This window comes from Protopterus annectens, chromosome 1.part1, assembly GCF_019279795.1.
Source record: "Protopterus annectens isolate FY-2018-M chromosome 1.part1, PAN1.0, whole genome shotgun sequence".
Classification (NCBI taxonomy): domain Eukaryota; kingdom Metazoa; phylum Chordata; order Ceratodontiformes; family Protopteridae; genus Protopterus; species Protopterus annectens.
Window position 1 is genome coordinate 777,159,767 of NC_056726.1, and position 16,599 is coordinate 777,176,365.

Genomic DNA, 16,599 nt, shown 5'->3' on the forward strand with positions numbered 1-16,599 from the left:
TTTTCTTGATGTCCAGCATGGATTCTTCTTCATCAGATTTGTGGGTAGGTTTCAGGAATCCCAACATTTATCTCATGAAAACCATGCCTTTACATTATCTTAAATGGGGCAACCTCCATTTTAATTTATTTTATTGGGTTTCTCTGTTAATTAATTTTACCTCTACATTCATTGCCAAAGTATTCCTTTCTACTTGTCCCTCCTGATACTCATGTAGCACGATATGGCCAGTACCTATTTACATGTTTCATTTTTAACTCTACCATCCGTATCTGAACTGGCAGCAAAACATATATATAAATAAATTACATCTGCACTGCTCTGGTGGGTGGCAGTGAGTTTTGTAAAACACTTGTTTTCAAGACAGTAGGAACTGCTGAGAGAAGTTTTATTGCAAGAAATAATTTATTTTGAATTCACGTGGGTAGGATTTTCTACTCAAGCAATTATATGGGACAGCCTATTTCTGTACTATTAACTGAATTACACATTGTGTGGGATACCATTTTAGGATGATATGGACATTAATAGTGTTATTATTGTAAACGTGCTTTATCTGTTAGTGTATGTTGAGCCATGTAAACAGTTTTCATAGTTCTCATTGTAACATTGTGTTCCTGTTATTTGGGTTTCTGCTTTTAGTTTTAACTAAAATTATAATGAAATACAAGTTTTAAATGCATTGTTTTGATATTTATGTTGCTCTTATCTTTTATTTTCAAAGATGAAACTGTTCAACCTCTAACTGAAATGTTCAAGTACCAATGATGAGTTACAGTGTGACAACAGGATAAAAAAAGAGTGGACTGTTATTCCCTTGTCAGACAGTCTAGCTTCCATATAAATATAAATATAAATATAAATATATATAGCGAGAGGGGTGTTCAAAAATAATCCTCACAAAAGTTACAGCATTCTGAAGTTTTCTGTGCAGCTCAACATATCTTGTCTGGTGTAACCCAACATTGTCTGACACAAAATGTAGCACTGGGATCAGGGTCATTTGGCAAAGGGGAATGGCAGAAAGGAGCAGCGAAAATTGTCAAGCACATACACTTGTTTAATACACACCCAACAAGGCAACCAAGAAGTAGGTGTAACATCTATAAATTTAGCATTTACCTTCCTTTTTTAACTGAAGTAATTGCACTTACCTGAACAGTGTGGATAGGTCTATTAGTGTTTTTTTTAAACGTTTGCATACATTGTGAGATCATCACTATGGTCTAATTATTCTGTAGCTTTTGCATACATTGTGAGGTCATCACTATGCTCTAGTTATTCTGTAGCTTTTGCATACATTGTGAGGTCATCATGATGGTCTAGTTATTCTGTAGCTTTTACATACATTGTGAGATCGTCACTATGGTCTAGTTATTCTATAGCTTTTGCATACATTATGACATCATCACCATGCTCTAGTTATTCTGTAGCTTTTGCATACGTTGTGAGATCATCACTATGCTCTACTTATTCTATAACTTTTGCATATATTCTGAGATCATCACTATGGACTAATTATTCAGTAGCATTTGCATACATTGTGAGATCATCAATATGGTTTAGTTATTCTATAGCTTTTGCAAACATTGTGAGATCATCACTATGCTCTAGTTAATCTGTAGCCATTGCATACATTGTGAGATCATCACTATAGTCTAGTTATTCTGTAGCTTTTGCATACATTGTGAGATCATCATTTTGGTCTACTTATGCTGTAGCTTTTGCATACATTGTGAGAGCATCACTATGGTCTAGTTATTCTGTAGCTTTTGCATATGTTGTGAGATCATCACTATGCTCTAGTTATTATGCAGCTTTTGCATACATTGTGAGATCATCACTATGCTCTAGTTATTCAGTAGCCTTTGCATACATTGTGAGATCATCACTATGGTCTAGTTATTCTGTAGGTTTTGTATACATTGTGAGATCATCAGTTTGGTCTAGTTATTCTGTAGCTTTTGCATACATTGTGAGATATAGTTATTCAATAGCTTTTGCATACATTGCGAGATCATCACTATGTTCTAGTTATTCTATAGCTTTTGCATACATTGTGAGATCATCACTATGGTCTAGTTATTCTGTAGCTTTTGCATACATTGTGAGGTCATCACTATGCTCTAGTTATTCTGTAGCTTTTGCATATAGGTTCATAGGTAGATACTAGGCTATCGGCCCAAGGGCCTAAGTAAGCCTAGCCAACAAGTTTCCCTGGCTTACGCCACCCAAGAAAGTTAATTTCCTGTACCCCTGTTGAGCAGTCACAGAAGTGATCCCCGGGGTGTATTTCCTATTTCCCATCCATTCATCAAGATTTTTCTTGAAGAGTGCTAATAAGCAACTTTGCTTGACATAGATGGGTAGCTTGTTTCAGAGTCTAGGAAGTCTCTGGGACAGGAATCTATCCCTCCAGCATGTCCTGTTCATTATGGTGACAAGGTTTAGGTCCTTAGAGTGTGTAGCTCACAGGGATTGGGATTTCTTTAGGTGTAGCATGTCCAGCAACTCTGGGTTTAACATAGCTTTGTATGTTAGGCAGAGATCTCCTCAGAGTAGGTGATATGCTACAGAGTAAAGCTGAAGTTTTTTGAGATGGTCAGTGTATAGCATCTGTTTGAGGCCAGTAATCCTCTTTGTGAGGTACTTCTGTGGCCTTTCCAACTGCTGCAGATTTCTTGTGAGGTACAATCCAAAAGGGGTGTTGTACTCTATAATGGGTCTAATGAGTGCCGAGTAGAGGGGATCAATTTCCTCTTTTTTCCTGGATGAGAATCCTTTTATGATGAGGTGTGCCACATAGAAGGATTTTCTGACTACTGTGGCAATGTGATTATCAAAGGAGAGACTACTGTCCACCTGAGTGCCAAGGTCTCTTGTCACACATTTGGCATTAAGTAGACTGATTTTTATGTGGTAGTTCATGGGTACAGAGTGTTTACCAAAGGGGATGACAATGCACTTTTTGGCATTGAACTTGAGGCCATACCTGTGACACCAGGCATCTGTCTCAGTGAGGCCCTTCTGTAGGATGTCCACATCATTCTGGGACTCGACTATGGCTCCTAGTTTGCAGTCATCTGCAAACTTCATTAGCCAGAGGCCTTCTGTGTTATCCTGTTCTTCAGAGAAGTAGATACCAAACAGGAGAGGTCCCAGGAATAAACCCTGTGGTACTCCACTTGTCAGTGGTTTGAAGTCAGATTTGGAGTCTGCAACTTTTACAGTGTGCGTTTTGTCAGTGAGTCAGTTGGCAACCTATCTTGTGATGTAGGAATTTATACCTAGTTTAGTGAGTTTAGCTATAATTCCAGAATGGGGAATACTGTCAAAAGCCTTGGCGAGGTCAAGACAGGCTGTGTGAACCACCTTACCCTTGTCTACGGCTTTGGTGACTGCCTCAGAGAAGTTGATTGGGTTCAGAAGGCATGATCTGCCTTTCACAAATCTGAACTGGGTGGGGTCCAGAGTTTGGAGGTTACCAATGCCTTTCTTTATGAGTTCCATGATGATACATTCCATGGCCTTGCAGACCAGGCTCGATAGGCTAATAGGGTGATAATTCCCAGGATCAGTGTTGGCTCCCCCTTTGTGGACTGGGATAACTGTTGCTGTGCACCATTCAGTGGGCACAAAGCCTGACGTGAGACTATGATTGAACATGGTGCTTAGGTGGGGAGCCAATTAGTTCTGACTTTCATGTAAAACGCAGCCTGAGATGTTGTCTGGTCCCATGGATGCTGGGTTTTTGGTTTTAGAGAGTGCAGATTTTACCTGCATAGATGTGATTACAAGGACTCTGCATTCTTCCTGTATGGATAGTGGCCCTTTAGGGGGTGAGGGGGGGGGTAAAGTTAACACTGAACATTTCTGCCAGGATGTTGGCAATATCAGTTGGTTCTGTAATTTTCATGCCATTGTGCTGTAACTCAGAGCAGATCTGGGTGTTGCCATTGAGATTCTTGACATAGCTATAGAATGCTTTGTGGTTGCCATTAGAAAATCAGTGGCGATTTTATTTTCGTAGCTAGCTTTGGAGTATCTTATAAGGAATCTCACCCTTCTTACTGAGGCTGACCAGTGAGCTCCTCCACTCATGGGATTTTACTCTCTTTTGCAACGGTTTCTTCCTTCAGTTGTAGAATTTGTTTATGGCAGGGTCCACCAGATTGGCTTCCCTTTTTTTTTTTGAGGTTAGCATCTTGGTTCTGTTTGGGATAGCATGATCCATGCACTCGTGTAAGTGCTTATAGAGTGCATTTGTGTAGGATTCAGCAGTCGTAACTGTATTGTCCATCTGCATGGGTGTCATGTAGTTCGCCACTTCTGTCTTAAGAAGCATGAAGTTGGCTTTGGAGAAATGTATTACTGTGGTTTCCTTAACGGTGGGTGGGGGTGTAATGTGGATATCTAGGGCGATTAGCTTATGGTTGGATCTGACCAACCAGAAGTTGACTTCAGGTGTGAAATTCATGTTGTGAGATCATCATTATGGTCTAGTTATTCTATAGGTTTTGCATACATTGTGAGATCATCACTATGCTCTAGTTATTCTGTAGCTTTTGCATACATTGTGAGATCATCACTATGGTCTAGTTATTCTATAGGTTTTCCATACATTGTGAGATCATCACTATGCTCTAGTTATTCTGTAGCTTTTGCATACATTGTGAGATCATCACTATGGTCTAGTTATTCTATAGGTTATCTATACATTGTGAGATCATCACTATGCTCTAGTTATTCTGTAGCTTTTGCATACATTGTGGGATCATCACTATAGTCTAGTTATTCTATAGGTTTTGCATACATTGTGAGATCATCACTATGCTCTAGTTACTTTGTAGCTTTTGCTTACATTGTTTGGTCATCACTATAGTCTAGTTATTCCATATGTTTTGCATACATTGTGAGATCATCACTATTCTCTAGTTATTCTGTAGCTTTTGCATACATTGTGAAATCATCACCATGGTCTGCTTATTCTATAGGTTTTGCATACATTGTGAGATCATCCCTATGCTCTAATTATTCTGCAGGTTTTGCATACATTGTGAGATCATCACTATGGTCTAGTTATTCTGCAGGTTTTGCATGCATTGTGAGATTGTCACTATGCTTTAGTTATTCTGTAGATTTTGCATACATTGTGAGATCATCACTATGATCTAGTTGTTCTATAGCTTTTGTATACATTGTAAGATCATCACTATGGTCTAGTTATTCTGTAGCTTTTGCATACATTGTGAGATAATCATTATGCTCTAGTTATTCTATAGCTTTTGCATATATCTTGAGATCATCACTATGGTCTAGTTATTCAGTAGCTTTTGCATACATTGTGAGATCATCACTATGGTCTAGTTATTCTATAGGTTTTGCATACATTGTGAGATCATCATTATGCTCTAGTTATTCTGTAGCTTTTGCATACATTGTGAGATCATCACTTTGGTCTAGTTATTCAGTAGCTTTTGCATACATTGAAGAGCATCACTATGCTCTAGTTATTCTGTAGCTTTTGCACACATTGTGGGATCATCACTATATTCTAGTTATTCTATAGGTTTTCTATACATTGTGAGATCATCACTATGCTCTAGTTATTCTGTATCTTTTGCATACATTGTGGGATCATCACTATAGTCTAGTTATTCTATAGGTTTTGCATACATTGTGAGGTCATCACTATGCTCTAGTTACTCTGTAGCTTTTGCTTACATTGTTTGGTCATCACTATAGTCTAGTTATTCCATAGGTTTTGCATACATTGTGAGATCATCACTATGCTCTAGTTATTCTGTAGCTTTTGCATACATTGAGAGATCATCACTATGGTCTAATTATTCTATAGATTTTGCATACATTGTGAGATCATCACTATGCTCTTATTATTCCATAGGTGTTGCATACATTGTGAGATCATCACTATTCTCTAGTTATTCTGTAGCTTTTGCATGCATTGTGAAATCATCACTATGGTCTGCTTATTCTATAGGTTTTGCATACATTGTGAGATCATCACTATGCTCTAATTATTCTGTAGCTTTTGCATGCATTGTGAGATCATCACTATGGTCTAGTTATTCTGTAGCTTTTGCATACATTGTGAGATTGTCACTATGCTCTAGTTATTCTATAGCTTTTGCATACATTGTGAGATCATCACTATGGTCTGCTTATTCTATAGGTTTTGCATACATTGTGAGATTGTCACTATGCCCTAGTTATTCTGTAGCTTTTGCAAGCATTGTGAGATCATCACTATGGTCTGCTTATTCTATAGGTTTTGCATACATTCTGAGATTGTCACTATTCCCTAGTTATTCTGTAGCTTTTGCATACATTGTGAGATCATCACTATGGTCTAGTTATTCTGTAGCTTTTGCATGCATTGTGAGATTGTCACTATGCTCTAGTTATTCTGTAGCTTTTGCATACGTTGTGAGATTGTCACTATGCTCTAGTTATTCTATAGCTTTTGCATACATTGTGAGATCATCACTATGGTCTGCTTATTCTATAGGTTTTGCATACATTGTGAGATTGTCACTATGCCTTAGTTATTTTGTAGCTTTTACACACATTGTGAGATTGTCACTATGATCTAGTAATTCTATAGGTTTTGCACACATTGTGAGATCATCACTATGCTCTAATTATTCTGTAGCTTTTGCATACATTGTGAGATCATCACTATGGTCTAGTTATCCTGTACCTTTTGCATGCATTGTGAGATTGTCACTATGCTCTAGTTATTCTGTAGCTTTTGCATACATTGTGAGATCATCACTATGGTCTAGTTATTCTTTAGCTTTTGCATACATTGTGAGATTGTCACTATGATCTAGTAATTCTATAGGTTTTTGCATACATTGTGAGATCATCACTATGGTCTGCTTATTCTATAGGTTTTGCATACATTGTGAGATTGTCACTATGCTCTAGTTATTCTGTAGCTTTTACATACATTGTGAGATCATCACTATGGTCTAGTAATTCTATAGGTTTTGCACACATTGTGAGATCATTACTATGCCCTAGTTATTCTGTAGCTTTTGCATACATTGTGAGATCATCACTATGCTTTATTTATTCCTGACAGAACTGAGCCAGGTTTTCATTCATTGCTGATGTTACTTTATTCAGCACCATGTAACATGCAGCAGCACAGAAGGGAAGTAATGCTACGTAAGTCACACGGTGCACCTTCCTTTTACATTGTCTTCAGTGCCCTTGGTAAGTCTGATCCCCTTATGGTACAGAGCATCTGGAAACTATGTCACCAAAATGTCCACATAACATGCTCTCCACAGTTGAGCTTTGACATTTGATTGCCTTCATCATTTCAGATTTTTACCTAGTTGTTCAAACGGCACAATGTACTTCTTCCGAAGGAAGCTAGAAATTCTGTTTTGTGAGGAAGCAAGAGAAATTTAGCAAACTGATTGTTGTTGATGAAACTGGTTAGCAAAGGGCCTGTAGTTACTGAACAGTAGGCAGGTTAACTAAAATCACCCTTTATCATAATTTTTCTAGAACAAATAAAAAAGATAACCATGTCACTGGTACAGTACAGAACATTTCCATTCTGAAAGACACTGCTGAACATTTATATGTGAATAGTTCAAATATGTCATATTTGCTCCTTTTTATGTTATTAAATTTCTGAACTACTGTATTTTACTTTATAGTTAATAAAATACCTATGCAACCATCAAACTACTGTAGCTTTATTATGGGTTTTGCTGAGTAACTGTGCTTACATGCATTAAACAATGACAAGGCAAACTAAAAAGGCCAATAAATGTAATTGTTATTAAATTCATGTTTTCTGCGTTTCCTTAGAACTGTGACCTTATTTTACTGTGTACTCTTCCCTTTTAATTGCAAACTCTCAGTAAATGTTAGTAGAAGCAATAAGACTCCACTAATGATTTGTTATGAACTGCAAGTTAGACTGCAAAAAAAAGTTAAAGAACTTACAAGGAAAGTGCACAGTGAGTACCATAACATCTGACAAAACACGACACCATTATCTTTGCTTTTTATCAATTAATAAAGTAAATGCCTCTTTCCATAAGTAAACAAGAAAGTTACAGAACAAAGTACAATAAATCAAGTTGACAACAGAAACAGTAGTCAAGGTAAACTTTGAAATGTGGGCTATTAGTGTTTATGCATTTTATGCACTGCATATCAGCAGTAATAAACATAGATAAACATGCACCAGTTGTGTACAGCGTATATAAAAACAGTCAAAGGGCAGAAGAGAAGCACCAGGAGAAGATAAGGTGATACAGAAACATAGCAAAAGTGACTGGTCATATGAAAGCAGGTGAAGATTTCAAGACCTCTAAAATATTATTTTAAGAAGCCATGCCATGATTTGCATTTGCAGCTGACCTTAAACACAGTTGAAAGATGTATGAATATCTTTAGCTCCATAGATTGGGTAACTTGCCAGAATGAGTGCAAGTGGTAATCTCAGGAAAACAGATATCACCATGAGTGACTGCTCAGGAGTGCAAACCTATCAGGGGCTAGAATGTACAAGTTGTTTTGCCAGAAGATTAGACCATACAGGAGTGCAACAAGTGAGCATGGAACTCTTTAGAAATCGTACCTTCTGTGACTTTCTGATACACTCTAAAGTGAATTTAACTCCTTGAGCAAGAAGCTTCTGAGTGAACCACAGGGCTGGGGCTTTTGATGTCAGGGAGAGGGCACCTAAATACCCACCAGAAGAAAATTAGTTTATTCAGACATGGGGTAACCCTGCAATACAACAGTCTTGCTTCCCCTGAAATATTACTAAGCAAAACCTTTGTATCATACAAAGAAACACATAACAAAACAGAGTGCAGGTGTTTCCCATTAACAAGTCCTGACTTACACTTCTGCCGCTTGGATCAGAAGTTTTGTTTTTGAGTGTAACACAACCAGTGCATGCAGTTTATTTTAAGAACATTATCTGAACACAATATTTGTTTTTAATCTTACTACTCACTAAAGGGTTTAGGAAATCAATAAGAAAAATAAAGTGCAAACTTTCCTGCATATTTACAACTCTAAACCACACTGTAGCTTGGCATCAGTATTTATGTACTTGATGTCTAAATGTCACACCTGATTCCTTAGATACCAATACCATGTACTACATTCTATTTTTAATAATAATGCACAGCATACTGTGCAATAACATGGGATATGTGATATCATCTTTCCTCAAGGACTTTGTGAGATCTGAGCTTACCAGCCAAATGACAATCACCCGAAAAGGACTTGACATCCCATAATGTCACAAAACTTCACTCACATGTGAAATAAAGCTGTTCTGATTTGAATAGTTGATTGCACATCTATAAATTATTATATTTACATTTTATTCAGTGATATATAATTTAAGTCGAGGGATATGTGGTTTGAAAAGTCTAATCACATTTGAAGATTGCTGCTGTTATTTTACACCATCTATTAACTGATCATATTTCAGCCTTCAAACAAACATTTTTTCAAACAATAAATTAAGAAGTAGGACAAGACGATATTTATGAAAGAAAATGTTTGTGGATAGATAATGTAAAATGTTGCAGATTCTTAGGAACAGAACATAACCAATTACTAGTAATTAGTAGAAATAATCTAGATGCTGTCCACATATATAATTAGAATGATAACAGGACTCATGTACTTGTATGCATGGTTCCACTTCTTTCTGGTCAGTCCTTACTGCTCCTGTTTTGCATATCTTATCCCAGTGTGGTTAAAATCTCATGAAATGAGCAACTGGGGTTCAACATTCCAGATATGTACTACCTTTATGTTAAATGGTAATCACAATTACCTTTTTTGAATGTGTCACTAACCAGCATTAAGATCTCTTCCTCTTGCTCTGCATTTCCTTCCCCATAACCTTCACATCCATTTTTCTGGCACTATCTTAACTACTTAGACTGACAGAAAGAAAAGGGGAATTTGGATATGAGGCTGGCTTTTACTGTGGTAGAGACCTGGGCATTAAACAATTCCAGTGTGTCTGTTGTCAGATTCCACATCTTCACAGAAAATAATGCCCTTCGGCTTTTCTCAGTTAAGGGTCACCACAGCAGAACTCCAGTCTGCTAACGATTGGCAATGGATTTTTATGGTGTCGAGTTGCCAGCCTGACACCCAACCTTCAAAGAAGGCACACTCGTTCATGCACGCACCTACCTGCATGTCTTTAAACGTCACTCGACCACGGGGAGGACATGCAGACTCCACACAGAAGGTGCTCTAGCCGAGAATTGAGCAGGAGAACCTCTTGCTGTGAGGCGACAATGCTAACCACTGCACCAATGTGGCTAGATTCCACATCTTTACAAAAATATAAATTTCAGGAAATACATTTTTTTTTTCAAAATCATTCATAAGTTCAAAGCATAACTGAACACAAACTAGTGATGAACAATTATTGTTTTTAATCATTACTAGGAAATGAGATTCTTCTTTTTCTTTGTATATCAGACATTCACAGCCATATCTAAATGCTTGTTTAAACATGTAAAATGCATATAGATGTAATGCGTTACACAGCTGTGTATATTCACTTGTACCTTTTTTTGTTCAAAAGTTTTAGTGTACTTGTTAGGGTTCATCTTGACACATCAAAAACATGGAAATGACCCTTTGGCCCAGTTAGTCATTTACTGACCTCCTGTAGCTACATACTTCCTCCCAGTCTCCACACTGCCCCAGCAGTAATAGAACTCAGGTACAAGTATAGCACTGGACTACTGCCAACTATCGTATGCCATGCCCCTTCCTAACTGTTGCCAGTCAGAAGATATGTGTGCACAGAAAGCAAACCTTCAGTAACTAGGGCCATACCTCTCAACTGTCCAGATTTTCGCAAAATGTCCAGATTTTTGCTGCATATTTTTGGTCTGTTCCTCATAAAATTTGTGTTTTTCTGGCAAGTTTTTGAGGATTGAAGCTAATGAAGAATGACATACATTTGAGTTTCAGACTTCATATCCTTCAGAAAATGCATGCTAGCACAATACCTTTTATTCTAGCACCTGTCTTAAGTTTATGAGAGCAATATTTAAAATTTGTTCCTATTTCAGGGTGTTTGTACCCCCATTACTTTTGGCTTTGTGTACATTTCTTGCGCTAAGAGGTTGAGCGGTATGAGGAGAGCATTGTTACAGTAAAACAGGAATGACACAGTGCTTAAATTGAAAGCACTCCTACTAAACCACACCTGCAGATTCACTAAAAGTACAAGATCTGTTGACACCAGTATGCCACATCATGATATAACACTTCTGAGCAATTGTTTATTTCTCATAAATATGTGTAAATGGGCCTAATGAATTTGATGCTGTGAGTGAAATTGTTTCATAACAAATTTACTCACACTAAACTATATATTTTATAGTAATAGGTGTTCCCACTATGTGGTTAGCATGCATCTCCCAAGTGATCCTGATTTTGCATCTAAAATGTATGATTTTTTGGTAAATCACTGAGGATTACAGTTAATCAATAATGCCAGGCATAAGAGTTAAATTTTTTCTTCTGCAGATAGTGCATGTTGAGGCAACACCTGCTGTTATATTAGCTTTCTAATTGAATTTGAGTAATATTTAAAAACTGCCCCTAATTTGGGATCTTAGCCCCTCTCGTTAATGATTGCTTCTTCTCTGATTCTTGAGCAAAGAGGTAGAAACCCATGAGTTAGCTAGCAGGAACTCTGAAGTAAAACAAATTTTCTAGGTAATGATATATCTGTTTTATGTTACCCTGTAAATTTACAGTTTGTTTGTTTGTGTCTTTCGGCTTTTCCCGGTTAGGGGTCGCCACATCGGAACTTCGGTCCGCTAATGATTGGCAGTAGATTTTTACGTACTGGCTTGCCGGGCCTAACAGATTATTTCATGTTACTGCAAAAGTACTCTGGGATGCAACAAGTATTGAAGCCGCTTCACATATGTTGCTCTATTTTCATCTTTTTCAGCTACAGGCAACAGTTCGGTATCAAGGAGTTTGGTTTATGAAAAGTATGCAGTAGGACCCTATAGGCTATATGCTACAAAAAGGTAGTGGAGAAGATAGGAAGCAAGGTGGCAGTAAGAGAAACAAAATGAAACAAGACCTAGGAATCTGAATACTGAAAGCTGATCAGAAATGCTTTGACGTTCACTAAGTATTGAAAGTTCTCACCAGAAAATAAGTGCTAATTATAAAACAATATGACCCTCAGCCTGGAAAAGGGGAAAATGACCTTCCTTGCATAAGCTATATGCACTGAGGCAGTTGAACATTTGGGTGGATCCACGGGTGTCCTTGTCAATTCTAAAATGCACTTTTAGCTGAACTAGCGATTCCTCGAATTGCTGGTGTGTGTGCACGTGCCAGCGCGTGCGTGTTTGGGAAGAAGACCCCCCTCACACACAGCTAGTTATTGTATTCCAGGACAAGAAGCCCCCCACCCCCATTTAGGTGATAATCACACAATTAATCAGTGCTCTATTTAAATATAAGTGAATAATAAAATTGCGGTAAACTTGTTAAAAAGCATGGGCATTCCATTACTGATCAAAAGTTATCCGGATTGGTAAAACTTGTTAAAAAGCATGGACATTCCATTAGTGATCAAAAGTTATCGCGACTGGTAAACTTGTTAAAAAGCATGGACATTCCATTAGTGATCAAAAGTTATCGCGACTGGTAAACTTGTTAAAAAGCATGGACATTCCATTAGTGATCAAAAGGTATCGCGACTGGTAAACTTGTTAAAAAGCATGGACATTCAATTACTGATCAAAAGTTATCGCGACTGGTAAACTTGTTAAAAAGCATGGACATTCCATTAGTGATCAAAAGTTATCGCGATTGGTAAACTTGTTAAAAAGCATAGCCATTCCATTAGTGATCAAAAGTTATCGCGATTCGCGTTAACTATTTTGTACTAGTCCTGCATGACTTTATTTTACATTTTTAGCAAATAATTCTATGTAAAGACTAGGATACGAGACATCCGAAGATGTCTGCATGTTAAAAGTGATTGCATTGTCTACGAGTTTTGCTAAGGTTATTTTGCTGGTCTCCTGCAAGGTTTATTCAATATATCCCGGTCATACCTCTCAACTGCCCAGATTTTCGCAGAATGTCCAGATTTTTGCCTCATATTTTTGGTCTGTTCCTCATAAAATGTGTGTTTCTTTCTGGCACATCACTGGGATGATCAGCATCTAAGTTACTAAATAATGACTTACATTTGAGTTTCAGACTTCAAATCTTTCAGAAAATGCATGCTAACATAAACATGTTATTCTAGTAGCTTTTTAAGTTTAGAGCAGCAGTATTTAAAATCTGTCCGTATTTTGGGGCTTTATGCCCCAATTATGACAGACTTTGTCCAGATTTCTAGCACTAAGAGGTTGCTAAGTATGATCGCACTGGAGAAGTACTATGAGGTTAGCAATGCAATCAGTCTCCTTCCTGATGTCATAACATTTTCAGAAACATCCTGGCTAGAAAATATTGCTGTTTAAATGAATTGTTTATAAGATCTCCACCAACAGCTTCAACTTTTATGGTAGATACTGACGAATAACGGGACAAGTTCCAGGAGTGAACTTATTCTCAACACTTGTTTTTCTCTTTCTTTCTCCAGCGCCGTAATTGTGCAACGCCTACTCCCTTTTAGGCTCCATAACGCTTACTGCTTGTACGTGCTTTACAAACAAATTGTGGCAGGCGATAAGGGGTGCGCTGTTTCTTTAAACAGCGCACTAAACTTAAAAAGTAGTAATTCTATAGTTATAATAATAGGTAGAATACCATCAAAACATTTCCTCATATAAAAATCGTTACATTGTTATGAAAACACTTCCTTATATAAATCTCCTGAACTGTAGCTTATTACAAGGAGCGTTTCCTTATTTTGAGGCTTATCATTACATACATCATTCTGGTCAACGTTGAAACGTTCTGTCTTTTCAGCGCTAAAATATAGTAACTCATAACCCTATTAATCCACCAATCCATTTTTGTAGAATCAAGTAATTCATTATAACTATGCTGTGAGCTTCCTAGATGAAGTTGTCAGTGTTTTACATGTTACACGGGTGTTTCACATGCGTAAGATGGAACCTCGACAGCTATGAACACACATACAGCTAAACAGGGAATCACTTTGCTAGTCATTTTGTTTCATGTAGATTATTTATGTGAAGTTTGTGAACGTTATGTGTCTTGGTCTTTTTATCAGCTTGCTCTTGTCTATGAAATTAGCTGTAGAAGATTGTATTGCATTTCGCGTTGCTTGGTTTGGATATCTTACTCACAACGTGGAACTTGCGGAACATGAACTGTTTGAGACCCGAAATGAGCAACATAATGAGGTACCTTTGAGAGGTATACCTGCAGGGTGGCCATAGTATTGCAAATCCTTGTCGGTCAGACGTGGCACTTTCGGTAATATTGCCAAATGCAGTGCTTCATAGAAACGACAGCTACATCACCCAGAGGTGCCAGGAAAACGATCTGCATGTCAGTTTCATCTTGAGGCACAGTGTACAATTAGAGGCATAACTGCATTGTAAGACACTTGAGTGTTGTGGTGTAGTTTGTCAGTGTTTTCTTAAATAAATGCCTTTACACCTCTCCTTTCAAATAGCTGCCCCCTTCCCATAGAAAACTCGAACCAATGTATACAGCTTGTTACAGACTTCAGTTTAAATTCTTAACCCAACGTCTTATGCAAGAGCATCACACAGTCATTATCGTCAACTGGATGCCGAAAAAACTATTGCCTCCTTACCTAATTAAAGGCCATTTATCAGTACCACTAGTCAGAATTATTTAGAGAATTTGGTCAATGATTTCAAACTGTTTGACGACTTATCACTGGTGGCATTTAGTTGTGCAACAACAAATATAAAAGGAGCAGCCCCGGTAAAACTGGTACTTGTTAAAGAAATTTAGAAATATTTTAAACATGTTGCGTATTAGGATGTCAGTGTTTGCATATCACTGCTGAAGACAAATTCAAATCATAGACTAGTAATTGAAACGTAATATTATCTTCATTTTGTCACTCTGCTACTACAAAACCTCGCTGCAATACAGGAGACAAAACCAAATCTAGACTTCAGTATAACAGACATTTTCCATATGCATTAACTACTGGTTTCCACAAAATCATGCACCATGCTTAGGTCTCAGTCATATGGAAATAGTACCTTCTTCATACATCAAGTGGTAACAAAGCAACATTACTCGATATTTCAAGTTATATTAAATACTGCGTGGGGGGGGGGGGAGCTTGAAGCAGAAATTCTACTATAGGCATTAAGTTGCCAAAAGAAGAAATTGTGCCAGTAAATGGAAAACTGGTGCGTTTTGATAAGGTGTCATTTTGCAGAAGGAGACAAAAGTAGATTAAAATAAAAATCATATGCTTTGTCAAAAAATGAAGTAGACCCACTCAAGCTCCTTATACTGGGTCTGTCTTTTACTTGAAGCAACGTCTTTATTCAAGTATTTGAAGGCTTTAATTACAGTAAAGAATGTTTCTTTCTTTATATATATGTATGTGCGTGTGTGTAGGGTTGCCACCTTTTCAAATGGCCAAAGCGGGACATTTTTGGTACAAATGTCAGATTTTGCAGGGCAAAACATACCCACGACCAGTACAAAGGACAGAACTTCAGTTCTTTGCCTAAATATAAGTTTATTCTTGTAGCATTTTAGTTGCTTATTCTGTTTCTTATAACATGTAGGTGTTTCAGATACAGAATAACAGTTTTATGCAACTATTACATAAAATATACGAAATATTTTTGTCCTAAATCAGGACATTTGTCATTTTTTCAATTTATTTTCAGCCTTGAAGGACACAACTGCCCAAACAGGGACTGTCCCTCGCAAAGTGGGACAGGTGGTAACCCTATGTGTGTGTTATTCTGATGATACCATTTATCAAGATTCGAAATTATACAAGCACATAACACACGCACATGCAATGGTATTATACTGGTATACGTATCATAATTCTTACTGTAGTCGTATGACACTGGAAAATAAGATGCTGAATTAAAGCGTTCACTTACCACAAGTATTAACGTCCCCAAACATTCTGCCAAAGCTTGCCTTAACAGTTTATTTTTGATTCTTAAGAAATTGCCAACTTTTGAGAGACATTCCTTTTGCATTCCCATTTTGCTGGTTTACTCACTAAGTGATGCTGTCTTGTTGGAGGATTTCAGATCAGTAAGAAACTATTGTGATCTAGTACAGTGTAACCCCTTTGGTTTAGCTTATAAATATGTAGCAGGAAAAAAAAATAGGAAACAACCCCGCCCTCGGTAAACCACACCTTATCCGCCGGTAGGCAAGTGCATACAGAGCTCGTTCAAACTGGCTTGCTCTGACTTAGACTGTGTGTGTGTGTGTGTGTGTGTGTGTGTGTGTGTGTGTGTGTGTGTGTGTGTTTTGGGGGGACTACTGTAAGCAAACGATTCAACTGAACTTATTCAAATAATGCAATATCTGTCATCACAGGAAAAGGTGGATCATTTGTATTTACCAGATGGATGAAGT

General features: G+C 37.4%; 1 protein-coding gene across 1 annotated transcript in view; it reads right to left on the bottom strand.

Moving 5' to 3' along the window:
• Nucleotides 1-16,300, bottom strand: part of LOC122807108 (aquaporin-3-like) — a 102,090-nt gene extending 85,790 nt beyond the window's left edge. Inside the window, exon 1 of the mRNA XM_044078071.1 lies at nt 16,110-16,300. Within this exon, the coding sequence (XP_043934006.1) occupies nt 16,110-16,217 (108 nt within the window). The 5' untranslated portion in view covers nt 16,218-16,300. The remainder of the gene's footprint in view (nt 1-16,109) is intronic.
• Nucleotides 16,301-16,599: the final 299 nt, after the last annotated feature.